Below are 21298 nucleotides of genomic sequence, written 5' to 3'. Positions count from 1 at the left end.
TGAGTCACATGACCTGGGAATCACATGATCATGTCCATGACGTAGACGCCGCCCACCTACAGCGAAACTGCAAACTGCACCCTCACTGCATCAGGTTGCGGTCGATGGTTTATATATTTTTGTTGTTTCTCTCCCCGCACTTTTGGTGGTTGGAGAAAGCCTGCAATATTTCACCACTGCGCACTTTGTAATGGAGAAGGTTCATATGAATTTTAATCAGTGTCACCACGTACGGTGCAGAAGGTGAGGAATAGAGGCTGCATAGCCTGGAATAACAGAAACAAAAGCTCGCAATGCGTCAAACATCAGCACCGACACATGATTTATATATGGCGGGGGGTGGGGGGCGGGCTCTCTTTTAAAGGCAACTCCGAGGAACAGCTAAATCAGACAGTTAACGCATCCACTTAGTTTAAAAAGCCCAAATAATTTCAGCACCACGACATAGCGGTTAAAGGAAATACAGAAACATTTTCAATGTCACAGCACCAATGTAAGCGCCGAAATACACCACTTTGAAAGGTCGCTCATAGTCTGAGATTCCTTCCCAGTGACTCCCCAGTGATGCTTTTCCAGATATCGTCCTTCTGATGTGACAGTTGCCACTGTACAACCAGTAGCCCATTTATCACACGTCCGTTAATATTTGTTTGTGTTTCATGGCAAAGACTTGCTCTCCAGGAAGGTCTTTGGAGCATTTTGGGGAAACTCAGTGGCTTTTACAATGTAATTTGAAGTACAGAATGCCAATTCTACAGTAAACTCTGAACCAGCATTTTAGAAATGGACGATCGGCTGTGCGATGAGGGTCTTGAGAGGCGGATTTCAGTTAGGTGCTGAAAGTTAAAGATAACCTCTGAATTTATAAAATGATTGAGCATATATAACCAAAGACAGGAAGCTTAAAGCATGAAAAAAATGTCGCTCTCTTTTAAGGAGTCCCGGGAACAGGTAAATCGGATAGTAAACGCATTCACTTAGTTAAAAACCAGTCCAAATAATTTCAACATAAAGACATAGCGGTTAAAGAAAATTCGGAAACATTTTCAATGTTGCGGTTGCTAAGATCATTGACAACTTTAGAACGCTCCAGTGATACATTTTATTGATGAAATAAGTACTGAATTTGTTTTTGATTGCAATTATCAACGATTTTTATGGTCATCAAGGGTGGTGTCATCACTTAAATGTAATCTAATGTTTTAAATAATTATACTTACTAACATTAAACATAAGAAATAGGAGCAGGAGTAGATCATATGACCTCTTGAGCCTGCTCCACATTCAATACGATCAATGCTAATCTGTCTCAAATCCACTTTCCTGCCTTCGCCCCATATCCCCTTATTTTCCTGAGGGACAAATATTTATCTCAGCATGGAGCAGCCACACCTTCTGGGAACCAGAGATTCACAACCCAGAGTGAAAACATTTCTTCTCACCTCAGTCCTAAATTTAACATTTCAAACTTACCAAGCACAGGCCATGTACAAAAAGGTAAACAAAATCAGGATAAGAATTAAAGATGTTTTCAAAAGCAAATTGAAAAAGAAACTGACAAGAGCAGGGGTGTTGGAATAATTGGGTTACTTCTTCAAAGAGTTGGCATAGGCACAATGGGCTGAATGGCTTCTTTCTGTGTAGTATCATGATTTTACATTATTACAATTATGGAAATGCCATTCTGATCCCCACTCTGACATTTACTACGGTCCTAGCCAACGCACAGCCCTAATGTTTTTGGCATTCGCGGCCTTTTTAATGTTTTTTGGCACGGCTGATTAACTTAAAGTGGCTGATTGCAGCCTAGAACGGAACTGCGGACTCCAGAACTTCGAGGTGGTATTGGTCCTAATTCCGTTTTGTATTGCAAATGCCATCTTCGATTTTGCCTGAATGTAGGAAATACTGTTAACTTACGTTTATTTATTTAAATGCATTGACACATTGAGTAGGGTAAGAGAAAACAATTTTCCAAGTACAACACAGTCCAGCAAGTGAATTTGATTTTTTATAACATCACATCTTAGAAGCTCAGATCTGTTATCATTAGTGGTATGAGAGCCCTTGAGTGAATTGTGTTCTGTTCGGTTTTGATTTTTATAATCATCTAGAAGTAATTACTGCAAATGAGTGATTTAACAAAGGTCTTGAAGCTGCGACTTTCCTGTACTCTTCCAACAGAAGTAGGAAATCATAGTGTTTTCATATAGCTCATCACAGTAATTTGCTTACTAGTTTTTAGACCTTCTTGAGTTGTCTGTTCAACCCACAGTGCTATGACCTCCACCCAGGAGGCAGGTCCTGAATCTACCCCAGATGGAACAGGGATCAACCTTGTGCTGTCAACATTGATCTTGTCCACACCAACTGTCCAGCCAACTGAGCCACTGGTTCCCCCAGGAATGCAGTAGCAGCACTATGCAGTAACAACATGAATGGTATTTCCCACTAACAAGATGCTGCCACCCAGCCAAAAAGATGTTCTGCCTACCACATGGCCATATGTTCCAACAACAGAGGATCATATCAAACCACGTCTCTTCGGCTGTTCGCATTAGGCAATGTACTGACTGTACTCAACCAGCCTGTGCTGCAAACCTCAGAACATAATGTCTAACGTTAGATGTGATTCTGCAATTGGACAGCACTTGCTGAACAATCCTGAGTTTGATGAGAATTACAGTAACAAGCCATTTATCACAGAATCACAGTGCAGAAGAGGCCCTTCGGCCCATTGAGTCTGCACCGACATGTGAGAAACACCTGACTGACCTACCTACCTAATCCCATTTCCCAGCAATTGGCCTATAGCCTTGAATGTTATGATGTGCCAAGTGCTCATCCAGGATGTGAGGCAACCCAGCTGCACCACCCAGGCAGTGCATTCCAGACCGTCATCACCCTCTGGGTAAAAAGGTTTTCCCTCGCATCCCCCCTAAACCTCCTGCCCTTCACCTTGAACTTATGCCCCCTTGTAACTGACCCTTCAACTAAGGGGAACAGCTGTTCACTATCCACCCTGTCCATGCCCCTCATAATCTCGATCAGGTCGCCCCTCAGTCTTCTCTGCTCCAACAAAATTAACCCAAGTCTATCCAATCTCTCTTCAGAACTTAAATGTTTCATCCCAGGCAACATCCTGGTGAATCTCCTCTGCACCCACTCCAGTTCAATCACATCCTTCCTATAATGTGGTGACCAGAATTGCACACAGTACTCCATCTGTGGTCTCACAAAGGTTCTATACAACTCTAACATGACCTCCCTACTTTTGTAATCTGTGCCTCGATTGGTAAAGGCAAGTGTCCCATATGCATTTTTCACCACCCCACTAACCTGCCCCTCTGCCTTCAGAGATCTATGGACACACATACTAAGGTCCCTTTGTTCCTCAGAACTTCCTAATGCCATGCCGTTCATTGAATACTTCCTTGTCAAACTACTCCTTCCAAAGTGTATTCCCTCATACTTTTCATGGTTAAATTCCATCTGCCACTTATCTGCCCATTTGACCATCCCATCTATATCTTCCTGTAGCCCAAGACACTCAACCTCACTGTTAACCACCCGGCCAATCTTTGTATCATCTGCAAACTTACTAATCCTACCCCCCACATAGTCATCTATGTCCTTTATATAAATGACAAATAATAGGGGACCGAGCACAGATCCCTGTGGTAAGCCACTGGACACTGGCTTCCAGTCACTAAAGCATCCTTCTGTCATCACCCTCTGCCTCCTACAACTAAGCCACCTTATCAAATTACCCTGTATCCCATGTGCCTTTGCCTTCTTTATAAGTCTCCCATGTGGGAACTTGTCAAAGGCTTTGCTGAAATCCATATAAACTACATCAACTGCACTACCCTCATCTACACACCTGGTCACCTCCTCAAAAAATTCAATCAAATTTGTTAGGCACATCCTCCCTCTGACAAAGCCATGCTGACTATCTCTGATCAAACCTTGCCTCTCCAAGTGGAGATAGATACTCTCCTTCAGAAATTTCTCCAATAGTTTCCCTACCACTGACATGAGAAAAATTTGGGTCAGAGCCCCTGCGATCTCCTCCCTTGCCTCCCTATATCAATTTGCTTAAGAACCTCGCAGTCTCTCTGCCCGAGATCCATACCTTCATCCTCATTCTCTTGGGTGAAGACGGACATGAAATATTCATTCTAGCGATGTCCTCTGGCTCCACCCATAGATTGCCCCCTTGGTCCCTTATGGGCCCCACTCTTTGATAAGATTATCAGTTGAGCTCGCTCTGTGCTGGAAGCTACAACACTTGCTGGAAGCTACATTCATATGCTGTCTAGGAGACCTGTCCTCTGCTGCCAAAAGGAACATGTCTCGGCATTGCACCATTTTTGAATTAAACAAAAATGTGGGAGACAACAGTTCCTTGGTCCGTTCTTCATGGCAACAACATGAGCAATCAGAGTCAACTTGCCAACCAATCAACATCATTTTCTCATGCACTCCTTAGAAGAGTGAGGGGTGACTTGATTGAAGTATATAAGATCCTGAACAGTCTTGACAAGGTGGACACGGAAAGGATGTTTCCTCTTGTGGGTAAGTTCAGAACTAGGGGGCACTGTTTTAAAATTAGGGGTCGCCCTTTTAGGACAGAGACGAGAATTTTATCTCTCAGAGGGTTGTATAACTTTGGAACTCTGCCCTAGAAAGCGTGGAAGCAGGGTCATTGAATTATTTTAAGGCAGACATAGGTAGATTCTTGTTAGACAAGGGAATCAAAGGTTACTGGGAGTAAATGGGAATGTGGAATTTGAAACACAAACAGATCAGCAATGATCTTATTGAATGGCGGAGCAGATTCAAGGGGCCGAATGACCTACTTCTGCTCCTATTTTGTATACTCGTATGTAAATTGTTGCTCCCTTTGAAATTCTTACATCTGTCCTGATGAGTGCAAGACAAAGAGCTTCAACATGTCTCTTTTTCAGCAATACTCAAGTTCTATACTACAAGCGACTATAATTATACATGTAGTATACTAGTAAATCCAATAGGGGCTTTCAGAGGTACCTTTTAACCCAGCGAGAACCCATTACTACAAATAATTGAGGTGACTGCCATTGATACATTTAAAGAAAAACTAGATAAAGACAAGAAAGGGATAGGAGAATAAATTAATTGGATTAGATGAAAAATACAGGAGACTCATGTAGAGCATAAACACTGGCATGGAGCTGGAGGGCCAAATGGTCTGTTTCTGTGCTGTAAATATTATGTAATACATATTTTCCTAATTTACTAAGATGCATCAATACCATTCAACTAGCTATACTGATAATCATTTTTTAAATTTCTAATAATTCCAACCTTTCAAATAATTTTGAAAAGCAAACGGGCATATTTCAAGAGTTTTATCAATAAAGTTTATATTGAATGTTTTTGAAATGCAGAGTGGCTGTATGAAAAAAAAAATGTATTCTGAGTACTTAATACTTTGGAAAGCTTGGAGTGTCGGTAGCTGAGAGAAACAAAATTAATAGCTCAGCTGAGCTAAACACCAATTCAATTTTGCCACTTGGTAATTTTCTTTACTTCTATTTTTCTAAATGTAAACATTTATTGCTAATAATTTACATCAATGAGATAGCTGTTAAAGTGTGTTTTTATCATTCGAATTTCCCCCCCAAAATAGGACTTGCATTTATATAGCAGCTTTCATGACAGGACATCCAAAATGAAGTATTTTTGAAGTGTAATCACTGGTGTAATGTAGGAAACAACTTGCTTTTTAAAAGCAGTTTAAGTCTCTTCAGAAAAATACAAAGTGAGGATATAGGTTGAAATGTCTTTGGGTACCAAATAAAGGGTTAAAAAGTGTATGGAAGGCTAAGGGTAAGGTGAGTGACAATAGAGCAAAAGGAGGCAGAGGTTACAAGGTCAGAGCATGTTGTTTAAAGAGGTAGGGATATTGAAGGAATGGCAGGAATCAGTGGGATAGTGAAGGGAGTAAGGTAAATATGACTGATTGGGGATCCATCGAAAGTCATACTGTCCCACAGCCACACTCCAAATGCAGTTGTTTGTGGATCCCTATTCCAGCCATCACCTCCCATCCAAAGTTTTTTAAATTCATTTATGGGATGAGTGTTGCATTGCCCTTGAGAAGGTAGTAGTGGGCTGCTTTCTTGAATTGCTGCAGTCCATATTAAAAAGGACAAAGAAGCAGAGTTACATGAGGTGAAGCGAAACCAAGATACACCAACATAAAGACATCAGACTAACCATATTCATTGACTTATGTTTGTTCAACATTAAGCCTAATATACAGCAGTTACATTTATTGTGACCTTCCCCATCACTTTATAACACATCAGCTGTGTTAACATAGTAATGTTATGGTGCAGAGTTTGTGTGTCTGATTGCAGATTGGAAAGCTGCATATTTGAATCACATTGAGGTCTGTTTCCTTTAGTAAACAGGTTAAGGGGCTGAATGACCTACTCCTTTTGGATAGATCCAAACTATTTCAGGTGATTCAACTTTTCCGATTTTTGGGTGCCCTTCACCTCAAAGACGGTCACCCTTTGATACTTCAACAAGTGTCCATTTTTCAGTGAGCCAGCAGACTATAGGAACTGTGGAGGACATCACAGCTGAAATGGAACATATTTTCATCCACTATTTAATGTATTGGTGCACTTGCTGTATGAATTGCTGTGTAGTCATCGGGAGCAACAGCTTGCATTTAGATAGCACTTTTAACATGGTCAATGTCCCAAGGTGCTTCAGAGGGCAATATCAAAACAAAATTTCACACCAAGCCACATAAGGAGATTTTTAATTCAGGTGACCAAAAGTCTGGTTAAAAAAGTAAATTTAAAGGAGCATCTTGAAGGATGAAAGGTGGAGAGGGGGAAAGAGGCTTTTAAAGGGAATTCCCAGGCAGGTAAAAACATGACCAGTAATGAATTGATTAAAATTAGGGATGTGCAAGAGACCAGTGTCCATTACCATTATTAATCAAGGGTACTGTGAAGAACTGGGATTAGGTAACTTATTGGAGTGGGCATCAAACAGAGAATCTTCCTGGTCTATGCAGCTTTGAGTTGACAATTTTACCTGTCACTGGATGATATTGGAACTTTTTAAAAGAAAGTATCAGAATTTCAAATGAGGTAAATCTTCTATATTCAACTTGCTTTGTTATAAATGCCCTTGAATTCTAATGTTAATTAATTGCTTTCTTTATGAATATTCTTAAATCCAACAGCTAGATTCTGATAAGGCCCTTCACTGTCCAACAAGGAAATATTGCAGGTTAAAATTAAGCAACTTTACTTAATGGGCTATTTATTTATTAAAAGCTTTTGAACATATACTGTAGTGAAATATATTTTCCTACTTGTCAGTTTCATTCTCAATAAGGAGCTGGATCTCTAAACCTCAGACATTCCAAGCAAATAACATGGCTCAGCTATCCTGGTTTTGTCCTGCACAACCTAACATCAAATTACCATTGCAGAGCAAAACTAAATACACATGAAGTCAGATAATGTGCTTTATGATCTCCAGCTGTTTTTTTTATTAAACATGATATACAAAATAATGTACAAAAAGTTAACAATGTTAAAAAATTCATATGCATTTAATATAAATTTCAGGTTGTAGCTCTTGTAATTACTGGCAGCAAAATTTAATTGAAAACCCTTTTTATGTATAGAAATATCACTTCTGAAATATTTGTGCTGATATTTGAAGACAATGATTTTAAAAGTTCCATGCTTTCAATACATATTCTAAGGCTCAGATTAATACCTTCAATAGGAGCAAGTGTATTGTGATTCAATGGCAATAGAAATATTCTGCAGACAAACACCACTGTCTGCTTGCACTGTATCCTTACAATTAGTTTTGAACAGAATTTCACTGCGTAATACACTAATAACTAATGGAAAAGCACATGGTACAGATTGAAATATCAATTTAGTTTTACTCAGTATGAAACATTTCTGTGTAAAACACTGATTTAAAAAAAATCAAAATATTTGGTTCCAAATTCGTTGTACATTGTAAATACTTTAACTCATGATTTAACTAAACACATGGTATAAATTTATACAAGCATAATTCATAATGCCTTTGAGATATTAAAATTCATATAAACAATGCTGAATTGCACTTAAGAAGAATGTAAATTTAGGACATTAACATTATTAAAATACCTGTTTGATTTTTTAAGACAAATGACTGGATTTTTTTTACTGCTTCATCGGAGAAGAAACCCGTCTTTCAGATCATCATCATCTTCCACATAAAAACTTGCTGTTCCTGTGTAATGTGCTTGTCCTGAAACTTCCACTATAACGGCTTTGAAATCGCCACATTTTGTTTCCTGAAAAAAAAATTTAGCAGCCTTCTTGCTTATGGTCAGTTGGCAAATAATACAGCTGTTACCATATAAATGTGACCGGGCAAGTATTGCCAAAGTCTGTGCTATACACAAAACTTTTAATATCTGGATTGTAATTCCAATAACTATCAAAAATGCTTTGGTTTTGCCCAGCTTTAACATGTATTTTTGATAGTTACTTGTCCCATATTAATTCAAAACTTGTTAAAAATAATGATTATGTGTTTCTGAACTTAATGGTCTGGTTACAATTCGTCAGATATTACAAGTTTCAGCAGTACAAGTCGCTCCCATAGGGAGATCCTGTGTCTTAAATTCATGCTGCCCAATATCTAATTATAACCCATGTTACTGTTGTATTCTGAATTGGATATTGTCTCTTTCACATGCCCTTCTCCAATCTTTCGGAAGGCAGGCTATTTCACAAATAAAGGAAGTGAGCAGAATGCATATCCACAATTTGTTTATTTTGCAGTGGTTAATAGAACAACAAGAAACAATTGTAAGAATTCTCACCACACTATGATATGGTCTGTGTCACTTTTCTAAACAAATCTAATATCACACACTATCCTATTAGCAGACTTACTGAGCATTTCTGGTCAGCTATTGCTCAAACAACTGTATCTCCATCTGGACCTAATCGACCTCTCAACCAGGAATCTGTCTGACCCTTTTCTCCATTGTAACATCTTGTGCTAAACTGAATCCAATGTGTTCCTCTTTTTCTTTCCTTTATCTCTGACCATAGGTGTGGAGTCATTGCTATTAGTAAGCCTACAATAAAACCATCTGACTTCCCCCCTCAAAGAATAGATTCTTGGTAGACATGTGCTAGGCTCATGTGAACAGGGTAATCCCAATAATAATAGGTACAGTTGGTTTCAGGGAGACCCGCATGATCAGTCGGTCCAACCTGCAGACTTAAGGCCACCTGGAGCATTCCAGCTGAAGTAACTTTATTCTAATTCTGCTAATTTTTCTTATTCAAAGATAAGGCTATCTCCAATCACTTCCTTATATCACTCTCCACCCATATCCTCCTTCCTTTTGTGACTATCCCTGGGGAAAAAAAACTACCCCCCAATTCATTTACATCTGCAAATTTAAAATCTAAACTACCTAACCTTTGGCCTTCTGTTTGTCACATTTCCACAACAATTATTTGCTCAACCGTCCCCTCATCTCCAGCTTTGATACTCTAGTCTCCAATAAAACCATTACTGTCTCTCAGCCTGACATTTCCTCCTGGTAATGCCCTCATCTCCGCTCCCTTAAGTCCAAGGGACACAGACTTGAAAGGATGTGGCAGACAACTGGTTTAGCCATCCACCATCAGATCTGGTTGGACTATATAGAGCACTATCAGGTGCTGCTCTCATCTGCCAAAACTGCTTACTATTCCAGGATCATCCTGAAATGCATAGATAACCCTTGGCTTCTTTTCTGTACTGTAAACTGTCTTCTTACATTCCTGTCTCCTCCATCCTTACCTCCGCGAGGAGCTCAAGGACTTCTTTGGATGGTCTTGATCATAGTGACAATCAGCTGCTTTGCCACGTCCCTCCCTTCCACCGGGTCAAAATTCCTCTAACGCTCCCCGCTACCATAGGCATGAACTTGCATCTTTCTCTAGTTTCTCTATCGCACCTCATGCCACTCCAAGCTCATTTTGTCCCTAAGACCCACCTACTGTTCCCAAACCCTATTCCCAATAAACCGCCAGCCACTTAACCTCCTCTCCTGGTTCCCAAGTTAGTCGATTTTGTTAATGGTTTGCTCTCTTCAGATGTTGCCCCTCTCTTCTTTAATCTGCTGCCATCATCCCTTGCCTTAAAAAGATCCCCTGATCTTGCAAACTACTGTCCCATCTCCAACCTTCCATTCCTCTCAAGTCCTTGACCAAGCTATTGCCACCCAAAATCATGCTCATCTTTCCCAGAATACCATGTTTGAATCCCCTCCAAACAGGGTCATGGTACCTAAATGGTTCTTATCAAAATATCAAATGACATCCTCTATGACTCTGAGAAGTAAACTGCCCCTTCACCTGTCTGCAGTCTTTGACACAGTTAACCACACCATTCTTCTCCAAAGTTGCACCGCTGTCATTCAGTTAGGTGGGATTGCTTTCATCTTGTTCCATTCTCATCTATTCAATTATCACCAGACTTACACTTGCAATAGCTTCTCTTCCCACTACTGCCCCAAGGATCTATCCTTGGCCCCCTCCTATTTCTCATCGACATGCTGCCCCTTGGCAAATCATCTGGAAGCACAGCTTTAGTTTTCACATGTATGTTGACACTACCCTGCTTTATCTCACCACCACTCTTCTTGCCTCCCCCACTGTTATTAAATTATCAGACTGTTTATCCAGCGTCTACTACTGGATGAGCAGAAATTAAATACTGGGAAGACAGAATTCATTGTTTCGGTCCCAGCTCCGAACTCTATTCCCTAGCTACTAACTCAATCCCTCTCCCTGGCAACCATCTAAGACTAAGCTAGTCTGTTCACAATGTTGGTGTCGTATTTCACCGCAAGGTCAGCTTCTGACCATACATTCGCACCATTGCTAAAACTGCCTATTTTCACCCCTGCAACATCACCCAATGCTGCCCCACCTCAGCTTAGCTGCTGCTGAAACCCTCATTTACATCTGTTACCTCTAAACTTGATTACTCCAATGCACTCCTGGCCAGTCTTCCACATTCCACCCTCTGTAAATTTGTCACCCAAAATTCTGCTGTCCGTGTCACAGCTCGCACAAAGTTCTATTCATCTTTCATGTGCTCGCTGACTTACACTCTCAGTATAGCAATGTCCTGATTTGAAAATTCTCATACTTTTTCTCAAATCGCTTCATGGTCTCCTCCTTCCCTCCCTCTGTAATCTCTCCAGATCACACTCCTCTAAGGTAAATGCATTCATCTAATTCTGGCCTGTTTAGCATCCCCCACTTTAATCACTCCTCCATCATTGGCTGTGCCTTCAGCCACCTAGGCCCTAAGTTCTGAAATTCTCTCTCTAAACCTCTCCACCACTCTATCTCACTTACCTCCTTTAAAACACTCCTTTAAACCTACTTCTTTGGCCAAGCTTTTGATCATCTGGCCTAGTATCCTTGTGCAGTTCAATGTCACAATAGCCAGGGAAGTGCATTGGGACTTTTAAGTTAAAGGCGCTCTACAAATAAAAGTTGTTTGGTGCTATTTGTTGGTTCATCCTTTTTGAATTTTGTAGGCTTACAAATGGCTGTTATCAGCACTATTATCACATTGGATAAATCCTCAAGGGTTCATGCACCAAGGTCTGATAACATTATCATCAAACTAAGGAAAACATACGTTCCAACACAAAAATAAAGGCTTGGACATTTCTGGTATATGTAGCTTTATTTTATAAGTTTGGTCTACATCACAACTCTGTATCTCCCTGTTTATAATGACCTGGACCTTTGACTAATTTTGGTAACTATGCTATTTTTACATATTTCATTGCTTTTCTATGAATTCTTATTAAATATTTTAATAATACATTAGATTTTTTAATGAATTCTGAAATACTTTTGGCACAGATTTTGTGGTCAGTGCAGTGAACATTTGCCATTCACTACGCTGACAGCTGCCCACAATGCAATGGCTCAGATCTTCTAAGCATCGGCAATGATCAAACATTTCCCCAATTCAATACGCTACACATTTCTACTGGGATCTGATCAGCCCAGCTTCTACAGAACAGTGCAGTGTCCCTTGGAGAAGTCCAGTGGAGTGGAGTAGAGTCAAGGGATGACAGGACGCACCGCCTTTTTACAGTACTAACTACCACGTGGCAAGTTTAAAGGTGCGGCTTGAAAGCTAGCAAATGGATGAGTGAATGGGTGTGAGTGAGTGATGGGTAGGTGGGTGAGATGGTTAAGTGGGCGGGGGGTGAGGTAGGTAGGTGGGAGGGATAGGTAGGGCGTATGTAAGTAAGGTGAGTAGACAGGTAAGTGAGCGAGATGGGTATGTGGGCAAGCTGGGGGACAGTCAGGTCAGGGTGGGAGGGTTGTAGTAGGGTTGGGCCAAAGGAAAAGTTGGTTTGTGGGGGGTTAGTTGGGTTGTGGCGTGGTGGTCGGATCTAGTTCTTGGGGGTGGGGGTAGATTTGGGGGTGGGTGATGGTAGATCAGTTGGGCTGCCGAGGGGGTAGCTGGGTGCTTGGGGTAGTTGAGGGGAGTTGGTGCGGTTGTGGGGGTGGTGGTGGTAATTGTGGGGGATCAGCCAGAGAGTCCTGGGGAGCAGGGAAATTGCCATTGGGAGTTGAAACTTCCTGGGCAATTCCTATGTAGGTCCACGCATCAGGGCTTGCACAGGGCCCCATTGCGCATCTTTAGTCGTACGTTTGGTCACCACAATCCAGAGGGCAGAAGATTTAGCCCAAACATTTAATTCAGTCCAGTGCCCTTTACTGGGCATTTGTGAACAGTGAAAGGAACAGCAGACTGAAGAATCCTTCCTGATACACGCAGCCTAAAGCAGGAAGTTTAAATTAGATTTCAATCATATACAGAAAGCAGAATAAAGGTTGGGAAAGACTGATAAAATTGGCAGATAAGATAGGAGACAGACCAAAACAAGTTAAAACATTTTTTAAACCAAATCTCCAACATTGACTAAATTCTGAAGGAATGAGACACCATACTAGTAAAATTAAATTTTCTGCGTTAGAAAGGTTGTTTGACAGTAATTATCACACCATGTAAAAAGTTACTTACTCCTAATTGCACCAGCCCTAACCTTTTCAGGCACGTTTAGTGAGTAACTGGCAGGTAAGTACCCATCTGTATGCTATTAGGTGTATTTCAATGCTGAAGCTCTCTTTGAGGTTCTGTTATAGCATAGCCTGCAGAGCAGCAGAGTAACGCAAACCACAGCTCTGGTTTCCACTTTTAACTGTACATGTTTGCACTCTGAAAGTTGCCGCCTCTTTACTCCATAGCCATGAGCGCTGTTAGACTCACTATTATTAATACAAAATCTAGATCATTAAATCTGATGATTATCCCTGGAGAAAACATTTAGGGTCTTTAAAGAAAAGTGAAACATTTATTTCATGTATTGGTGAAATATTAATTTTTGCAGTTAAATTTGATGCGCATACATGAAAAATTTGCAATTCTGTCTCTTTCCATGTGTTGTGAATGTATTGGTTAGTTAAGTCATTTTCCCTCCACTTTCAAGTCTGAGCATAAGCAAAGGAGCACTGAAGAACCAAAGGAATATGATAGATTTATTTCTTCAATGAAGCACTATATTAAAAAGCCAAAGCACATGGAGGAACTGTCCTCCTGCACTTTTGTAGTCTTACCCTGAACAAACAGCAGTGCACAAAATCTAACCTTAAAACAAAAGATTTGAGTATGATTCCAGGGATGAAGAACTGTAGCTATGAGGATAGACTGGAGAGATTGGGACTGTTTTCCTTGGAGAAAAGAAGGCTGCGAGGAGACTTGATAGAGGTATTCAAGATCCTGAGGGGTATGGACAGGGTAAATAGTGAGAAACTGTTCTCAAACAAGACAGCATCATGAACTAGAGGACACAGATTCAAAATAATTGGCAAAGGAGTAAAAATGAGGCGAGGATTTTTTTCCCCACTCAGAGGGTGGCTGGAGTCTGGAACGAACTTCCTGTGGGTGGGTGGGTGAGGGTTGGCAGGTTCAATCGAGGTATTTAAAAGGGAATTTGAATGCTACCTGAAAAGAGAGAATGTGTAAGGTTATGGGGATAAGGCAGGGAAGTGGGACTTGGTAGAATGCTCTTTCAGCGAGCCAGTGCAGACTTGATGGGCCAAATGGCCTCCTTCTGCACTGTAAACATTCTGTGATTCTGTGAGTAAGCAGCATTTCAGGATAGTTTGAATGTGAGCAGAAGTTTGTTAATATCGTTCAACTGGATAGTAGCTCGTCTTTTGTTTTAGGCATATTTACTGCTTGCCAACTGTATAAACTTTATTTATATAAAAGTAGGTGACACCTGCTTTGATAAAAATGGGAAATATTCCAAAATGCTCATCAACAGCTTGTTTTCCAAAAATGCTGGGATTATGCAAGTCGTCTGATTCACACATGGTCACTTAAGTGTTTCCTAATTGCCCCTTATACAGCCAGCATGTTTATTCTGTCAAAATTGCCATTACTATCATCTAGGAGACACTTTTAGGAGCTAATTGGTCAGCATTGGTAGCATTCTACATGCACTTTGCCTAATTTCTCAATTTAACTTTTGTACAAATGACTTTGCTACCTAATTCTAATCCTGCAGACAGAAACTTACATTGAGGCACACCATGCACAAATAATTATCAGGAAAAAGGCTTGTAGTGTTTGTCCAGATGCATTTCTGGGCAGTATATTATAATTTTTGATTTAAGGTAGATACCTATCTTTGAGTGGAGTGGACAGACTCAAGTTTTCTGCTTTCACTATGTAATTCTCCACTTGGTGAAAGTGGAGCTCAGTGTACTGATGACTAAATGCTGGTTAAATTTAAATGTTAGTTAAAAAACAAAACAGCTGGGAGGATAGTTCAATTGGCTCCCTGGTGACGTTACAAAACATAACATTGAAAAGGTTTCCAGTTAATGCAATGGAAAACTTTTAACCAAATTGCAGAGTGCACAGTTGAAATAGCATCAGACAATCTTGGGAGTGCCACATTATTGCAAACTGCATTTTATTTACCGTCTTGACAAATGAGATAATTTTATGAAAGATTTTTCTTTAATTCTGTAATGAAGAAAAATATACTTCCTTTATTGTTAGATTTGGTATCAGAGTTTATGAAAAACAATTGCACCAATTAGGAAGATGAATTGGAAGAAAATCTTACATGAGCAATTAAACAATGAAATTTCCAATAAATATTAATTTCTGAAGCTTAAGTTAACTCCTACAATTTATGGTGAATACTATATAATTATAACTAAATATGCTATAATTTCTAGATATAGCAGTTATCAATTACTTTCAATACAAAATATAAATGCTGCTAAGCGTTATGGTTTGGGTCAAAATGTGCTGTAGTATTAGGTTTCAAAAAGCAACAATATTTAGAAAATGTCAATCACCTCTACAGCTTTTGCTGTGAAGAGCGAGCTTGTTGGACCACTCTGAAATGTCCTGGTCTGATTCAGCAGAATCAATCCTTTATGGAACTGCAATGCAATTCGAGCTGTTACACCGGAGCCACAGGGACTTCTGTCAACCTATTCAAGATAAGTTAAACAAAAAAAAACAACTGAAATGTTTTTTATTTATGAATTATATTTGATCTTCAACATTAATTTCATTTTTTTCCTCAGCTGCATAATGAATAGTATGTATGGACAGATTATTTTGACTATGAGAATTAAAAAGTACTACATGTAGATAGAGAACATTGCAGAAGGTTAGGGTGCAAGTTCCAACTATTGTCCAGGTGACACTCAGCTTTGTTTTAATCATGGCCCATAGTGTTTGTGGCAGGGCTGCTCCTATAATTGATTTTGCTGGAGCTGCCCTTAATGAGGAAGAGACCAACCAAGAGCAGGAAAATAACACATTTTCAAAACTGTCAAGTTTAATTAATTGATATTTCTTAAAAACAAGTCTGACTGAGAATCTCAGCACAGAATGAGCAAAGATTATTTTGTGCCACTTTATGAATTGGCTATGATAAAAATCACTAAAGAACGGACAAAGTTTACACTTCAAGAACTATTCAAATGAGTGTATTAAGTTTATTGTAATAAAGTTTAGTAACCACAATAACATTGCCTACCTGAGCATCTGCAAAAACACAGATATTTGCAGTTGGCTCTTCAGAAAATACATCTTTTCCATCAGTTAATATAGTGCCATAGAGGAAGGCAAGTTCTTCACTGTCAGGGTGGTGGAGTTTAACCTGCAAAAAAAATTACTGAACAGGGTTTGATATTAATTTATTGGATCAATAGCAATCATTGCTTTTGGTAGATACCAGCACACTAAAGTTTAATAGTTATCATATTTAAGTGCTATTCTGAATCTCAAAATGTGTAATATGTAAACTAACTGGTATGAAAATAAAATTACGATGAAACACAAGGTGGACGTGGAAAGGATGTTTTCTCCTGTGGGTGAATCCAGAACTAGGGGACACTTAAAATTAGGGGTCACACTTTTAGGACAGAGATGAGGAGAAATTTTTTCTGAGGGTTGTGTGACTCTCGAACTCTTCCTCAGAAGGCGGTGCAGGCGGGATCAAGGGATATTTTTAAGGCGGAGGTAAAGAGATTCTCGTTAGGCAAGGGAATCAAAGGTTATCGTGGATAGATGGGAATGTGGAATTCGAAACACAAAGAGATCAGCCATTATCTTATTGAATGGTGGAGCAAGCTCGAGGGGCCGAATAGCCTACTTCTGCTGCAATTTTGTATGTTATTTTGTACGTTCCCAAACACAAAAATCAACCAGATGATAGATTTCTTTGAAATTATGTACTCTATTACAGGGCAGAGTTGAATTACAGTGAATTCTGGGCAAACCATTTGGTGGATAATGCCTCCTAGTGGAATTGGTATGCACCGACATTGAGCGACACCAATTTGGACAGTTACTCACAAAATAAAATTCTTATGCACATGCTGGCTCATTGGACAAAAAGTAAGTCAAACAAAATAGTATATATGTCCCCGGTATTATTTTTAGCAATGAAGAAAATCACATGACATAGGTAATCTATCTTCTAAATTCAGAATCCTCCATACATCCCTGGAGACTGAGGAGGGAAAAAACAGCCCTTAGGGGAAAGAGAGATTGTTGGGGTGGGAAGGGGTGTTTTCAGTTCAGGGCCTCAATAGACCCAAGGGCAGGCAGGCTGGCTGATGCCTTACCCACCCACTGTATTATGAGGGATGGTTCGGGGGGGTGAGCAGGAAGGCGGTGGAGCCATGAAATCTCCCCAGATCTGTGAACAGTAGTTCTCAATGTATGTTAAAGAGTTATTCCATTTGGTAGTTTTACACATGCTATTGATGGACATATATTCCATTCAGGTATGAAACAGAATGAGCTTTTACATGACTGCTGAACTTCCAACCGAATACACATTAGTAAAAGATCCCACCATCCGTTTGCAAGGCTTTATTTGGAACACAAACACCACGTAAGAATATTGTTGCATCTGCCAATTGGATAGTTTATATAAATTTCCAGAGTGATATGGATATTCACAGTGACATTCTAAATCCAACTGGAAGCGACAAGTGAAAATGCGAATCGACCTTTGGTCGGAAACAAAAGTGGTGTTCTAGGAACAGCTTGTACAAATAAGGGTGACTGGCAACCTGTGCCTGGATCTCACTAATTAGCAAGATAAACCCAGAATTCAAGGATGTGATTTGAAAAAAAAAGTACACAAGCTTTTGTAGGACCAGACTTGGATCCCAATTTGGTATTGGCGACCTGTCACAAGTTAACTTCTAAGCAGTTTTCATAATTTAACACAAGAGACATATCAATCATGAAAACTAAAACTCCTGCAAGTAGCAAAGGTTATACAAAAGTATAGGGCATTACAACCTGAACATAATGCAAGGGAACACAGGCAGGCCAGCTGATTAGACAGAGATGGAGTACAGTGAAGAGAAACATAAAATGGTATAACTTGGGAAAAACAGTTCTGAAATGATGCACTGGCATCTGGCATTGATGTGAATGAAGAATGTCAAAATGAATTTTATTTTTATGTTTGGTTAGTAACTTTAACTTTTATTTAAGAAACTAAAAAATTCAACCCTGATTCAAATAGTGGTAACTCACTCCAAAATGTATAAGTACAGTCTTTCTTAATGCTTTATGGGATATTCAGGAAATATTTTAACCAAATCCTAGTCACAAAATAATGGATTAATATCTTAAGTTTGCAAGCTCCGTGGGCCTGCCTGGCAAGGTATGTCAATTCTAAACCAGGTCACAGATCTGCAGCAGTTTGAGTTCTTGCATTGTATCTGGGTACAAAATGTGCGTAAAAATTGTCAGATTTTCAAGTTGAGTTTCCACAGGTGTATGATCTGAGAAGGCTGAACATGGAACAGCATATTGGATTTTTGTCCAAATTTCCATTAAAAGCAAATTTTTTGTCCTTCAGGTTTGTAAGGTATAATTTAAATAAAAATATTTTCAGGAGCTCACAAATGGTATTGTTTAATTTACTACATACAACTATTCTCAGTTTAGTTGAGGCAGGAGATATCCATTTCCTTTGGAAAAGACAACATGGAGACACTTGAGATGGGATTTAGAGTTAAAATTTTCAGATTTTCCCAGAAATTTGCAAGCAGATTGTGTCAAAGTGAAATAGTGATCAGTCAGAACAATATTTGGCTTCTTTACATACCTGTGCTTTCACAGCATTAGTTACAGTTACCGCTAGATCTACAAGATCCTGGGTCCTGGAGGAACAAACATCCAAACCAAAATGATCTGCACTCACAAACGCATAAAAAGCACCTCCATATGCAATATCCACCACAATCTTCCCACGTGCTGGTACATCAACAGTAACATCTGAAAGAGAGATGAGTAGTACTGTAGATTGTATGTACACACCTGTCTAGTGGCTCTAAACTAAAGCACAGATTCTGATAGTCTATTGCTGTATGTCCAAGAGACTAGTGGAACACCTAGAGAAATAACACAAATGACCATTTCCAATGCCTGAAAACATTTTACTTTATTAAATGCACTGAAGGAGTTATCACAAAAGCTTGTGCACACAACACAATTTCTTGACATTTTGCACCACATATGGACATTTGTGAACAATTTAAAATTAATGGTAGGAAAATTTTGTACATGGTGCACAAATCTCCAAGTCAGCTACAATTGGGAGGGTTAATCTGTGCCAAACAGAGGAATAGCCAAAGCGTAGAACCAGGTGCTAACATATTGGAAGTAACGAGAGTTAATATCAAAAATAGGCAAGGGAACTAAATGGTTCCATACTGAACCTATCAGAGAAAAACTCAATAGCCCTACCCAATCCATGACATTCAAACAAGCCTGCAGAAAAATGGTCCCATGAGTTTCATATCCTCAACCATGGCAACCCATAAGTGCAATAGACAATGTTGATGTGTTTGCAAGCATTATCAGCACCAAGTGAATGATCATAGATGTGAACCAAATAACAGGAAATGCTGGAAATACTTCAACCTGGCCAACATCTGTGAAGACAGAATAACAGTTTAAAGTTTTAGGTCTATTCTGATTCTGATGAAAGGTCATTGATCTGAAACGTTAACTGTTTCCTTCTCCACAGATACTGCCAGATAAGCTGAGCATTTCCAACACTTACTTTATTTCAGATTTCCAACATCTGTAGTATTTGGCTTTTGTATACAGGTGGACCAATTTGATTCCCTCTAGGACATTAAAAAGCTGCTGACTACAGGAGACACAGTATATGTAAGAGTTGCGCCCAGCACCTCTCACTCCCACCTGTCGCGAAGACGAAGGCGGGGACACTGTGGAAGCGGACCCGGCCGCTCTTGCCCTTGTCGTACTGCACGAAAGCCCGAACCAGGCCGCAGGGGCAGTGAATGTTGACTTGGCTTTCGGGAGAGCTGGGCTGGGCGATCAGCCCGTAGTCCAGGGCGAAGCGGCCGAGCGCCAGGACGGCGTGGCCGCACATGGTGCTGTAGCCCTGGTTGTGCATGAAGAGGACACCGAGGTGAGCGTCCGGCCGTTCCGAGGCCACCAGCAGCGCCCCGTACATGTCCGAGTGGCCGCGGGGCTCGAAGAGCAGCCTCCGCCGCAGGCCGTCTAGCCGCTCCCGCACGTAGCGCCGCTTGCTCAAGATGTCGCCCCCCAGGACTGGAGGGAAGCCGCCGGTGATGATCCGCAGCGGCTCGCCGCCCGTGTGCATGTCCAACACCGACAACACGGAGCCGAGCCCCGGCGGCGCTTTCAAAGTCAACTGCAACGGCGGCTCCATCCAGACTCCGACTAACCGATTGGGAGGGTTAAAGGGTAAAAGTCAACTCCGCTTATCACCGGAAGTGGCGGTAAACGGAACCGGAAGTGTGGGTGTCTGGAATGGCGGCTGCTGGACCTGAGCAATGGGTAAGGAGGGTAGCCGCAATGTTGTTTCTGTGTGTAGATAGCACATAGTTTTACCTTATTTGATTGCTGAGTGAAATGGTTTCTAAAGAAGAGGCATTTAAATAGATACAAACTACATGAGCTTCCCTGGGAATCTGCTCTTAACATGGATTCTTCTCTAAAATAAACAACCTATAAGAAAACACTGGGTTGTCGCAGTGTCAGCAAACGAAAACCGAACAAAATCACCCCACTTTATTTCATAGGGCCTCAACTAAAACCACCAAACCAAAGGGAATTTATAAAACTTATCATCCACTCTGCGTTCCAGTCCTTGCGGTATCCACTGGACCTGGAAGCTTCAAACGCGTCCTTAACATGTCTTTAGAACAAGGTAAATCGATAAACTTGTTTTTCTTTTTAATCTTTAAATGCTCTGCAATAAATTGGTAGGTTACTTATCTCAAAATCAAGCTACTCCTGTCTCATTGGGAGTCACAGCACATCGCGGCAAATCTGTCCAATGACTTGGCTTTCATAACACTTTATTGGAAACTAGTCAGAATTATAGCTTTATGGTAATGTACAACTCATCTGTAAACTAAGTGGAAGTCATTGTTGGTTAACTGGAGTATTTTTAATTTGAGTTTTACTCTTATTTGCCAATTATTGTTGCTAGAGTTGAATTACCACTGATTCTGTGACCATTGATGTGAATTGAATATACATGCGTTTACAGTACTTGTGCACATATCTTAAATGTCCCAAAATATTGCACACAAATTATTTTATATAGTGA

The 21298-nt window shown here is 40.2% G+C and overlaps 2 protein-coding genes across 5 annotated transcripts in view; one reads left to right on the top strand and one right to left on the bottom strand.

Annotated features, from left to right (window-relative positions):
- Positions 1-7535: 7535 nt before the first annotated feature.
- Positions 7536-20519, bottom strand: LOC121292859 (trans-L-3-hydroxyproline dehydratase). Of its 2 annotated transcripts, XM_041215337.1 has the most exons (6): positions 19897-20519; positions 18794-18963; positions 16196-16318; positions 15504-15641; positions 13774-13905; positions 7536-8374 (listed from the first exon to the last, which is right to left on the bottom strand). In XM_041215337.1, the coding sequence occupies exons 1-6, from the start codon at positions 20390-20392 to the stop codon at positions 8249-8251; spliced, it is 1185 nt and encodes a 394-aa protein (XP_041071271.1). In that variant the 5' UTR covers positions 20393-20519; the 3' UTR covers positions 7536-8248. The 2 variants fall into 2 exon arrangements, with proteins under 2 accessions (XP_041071271.1, XP_041071273.1); XM_041215339.1 differs by lacking the exon at positions 13774-13905 and having other exon boundaries at positions 19897-20453.
- Positions 20450-21298, top strand: part of LOC121292860 (jnk1/mapk8 associated membrane protein) — a 37555-nt gene continuing 36706 nt past the window's right edge. The window contains exons 1-2 of one of the 3 annotated variants that reach the window (XM_041215340.1): positions 20482-20520; positions 20766-20893. In XM_041215340.1, the coding sequence (XP_041071274.1) occupies positions 20878-20893 (16 nt within the window). In that variant the 5' untranslated portion in view covers positions 20482-20520; positions 20766-20877. Of the gene's footprint in view, positions 20894-21298 lie in introns of all 3 variants that reach the window. The other 2 variants (XM_041215341.1, XM_041215342.1) reach the window with 2 other exon arrangements.

Source organism: Carcharodon carcharias, chromosome 20 (genome assembly GCF_017639515.1).
Source record: "Carcharodon carcharias isolate sCarCar2 chromosome 20, sCarCar2.pri, whole genome shotgun sequence".
NCBI lineage: Eukaryota > Metazoa > Chordata > Chondrichthyes > Lamniformes > Lamnidae > Carcharodon > Carcharodon carcharias.
Note: the sequence above shows the minus strand (reverse complement) of the source record. Positions and strands in the feature narration are given on the sequence as shown.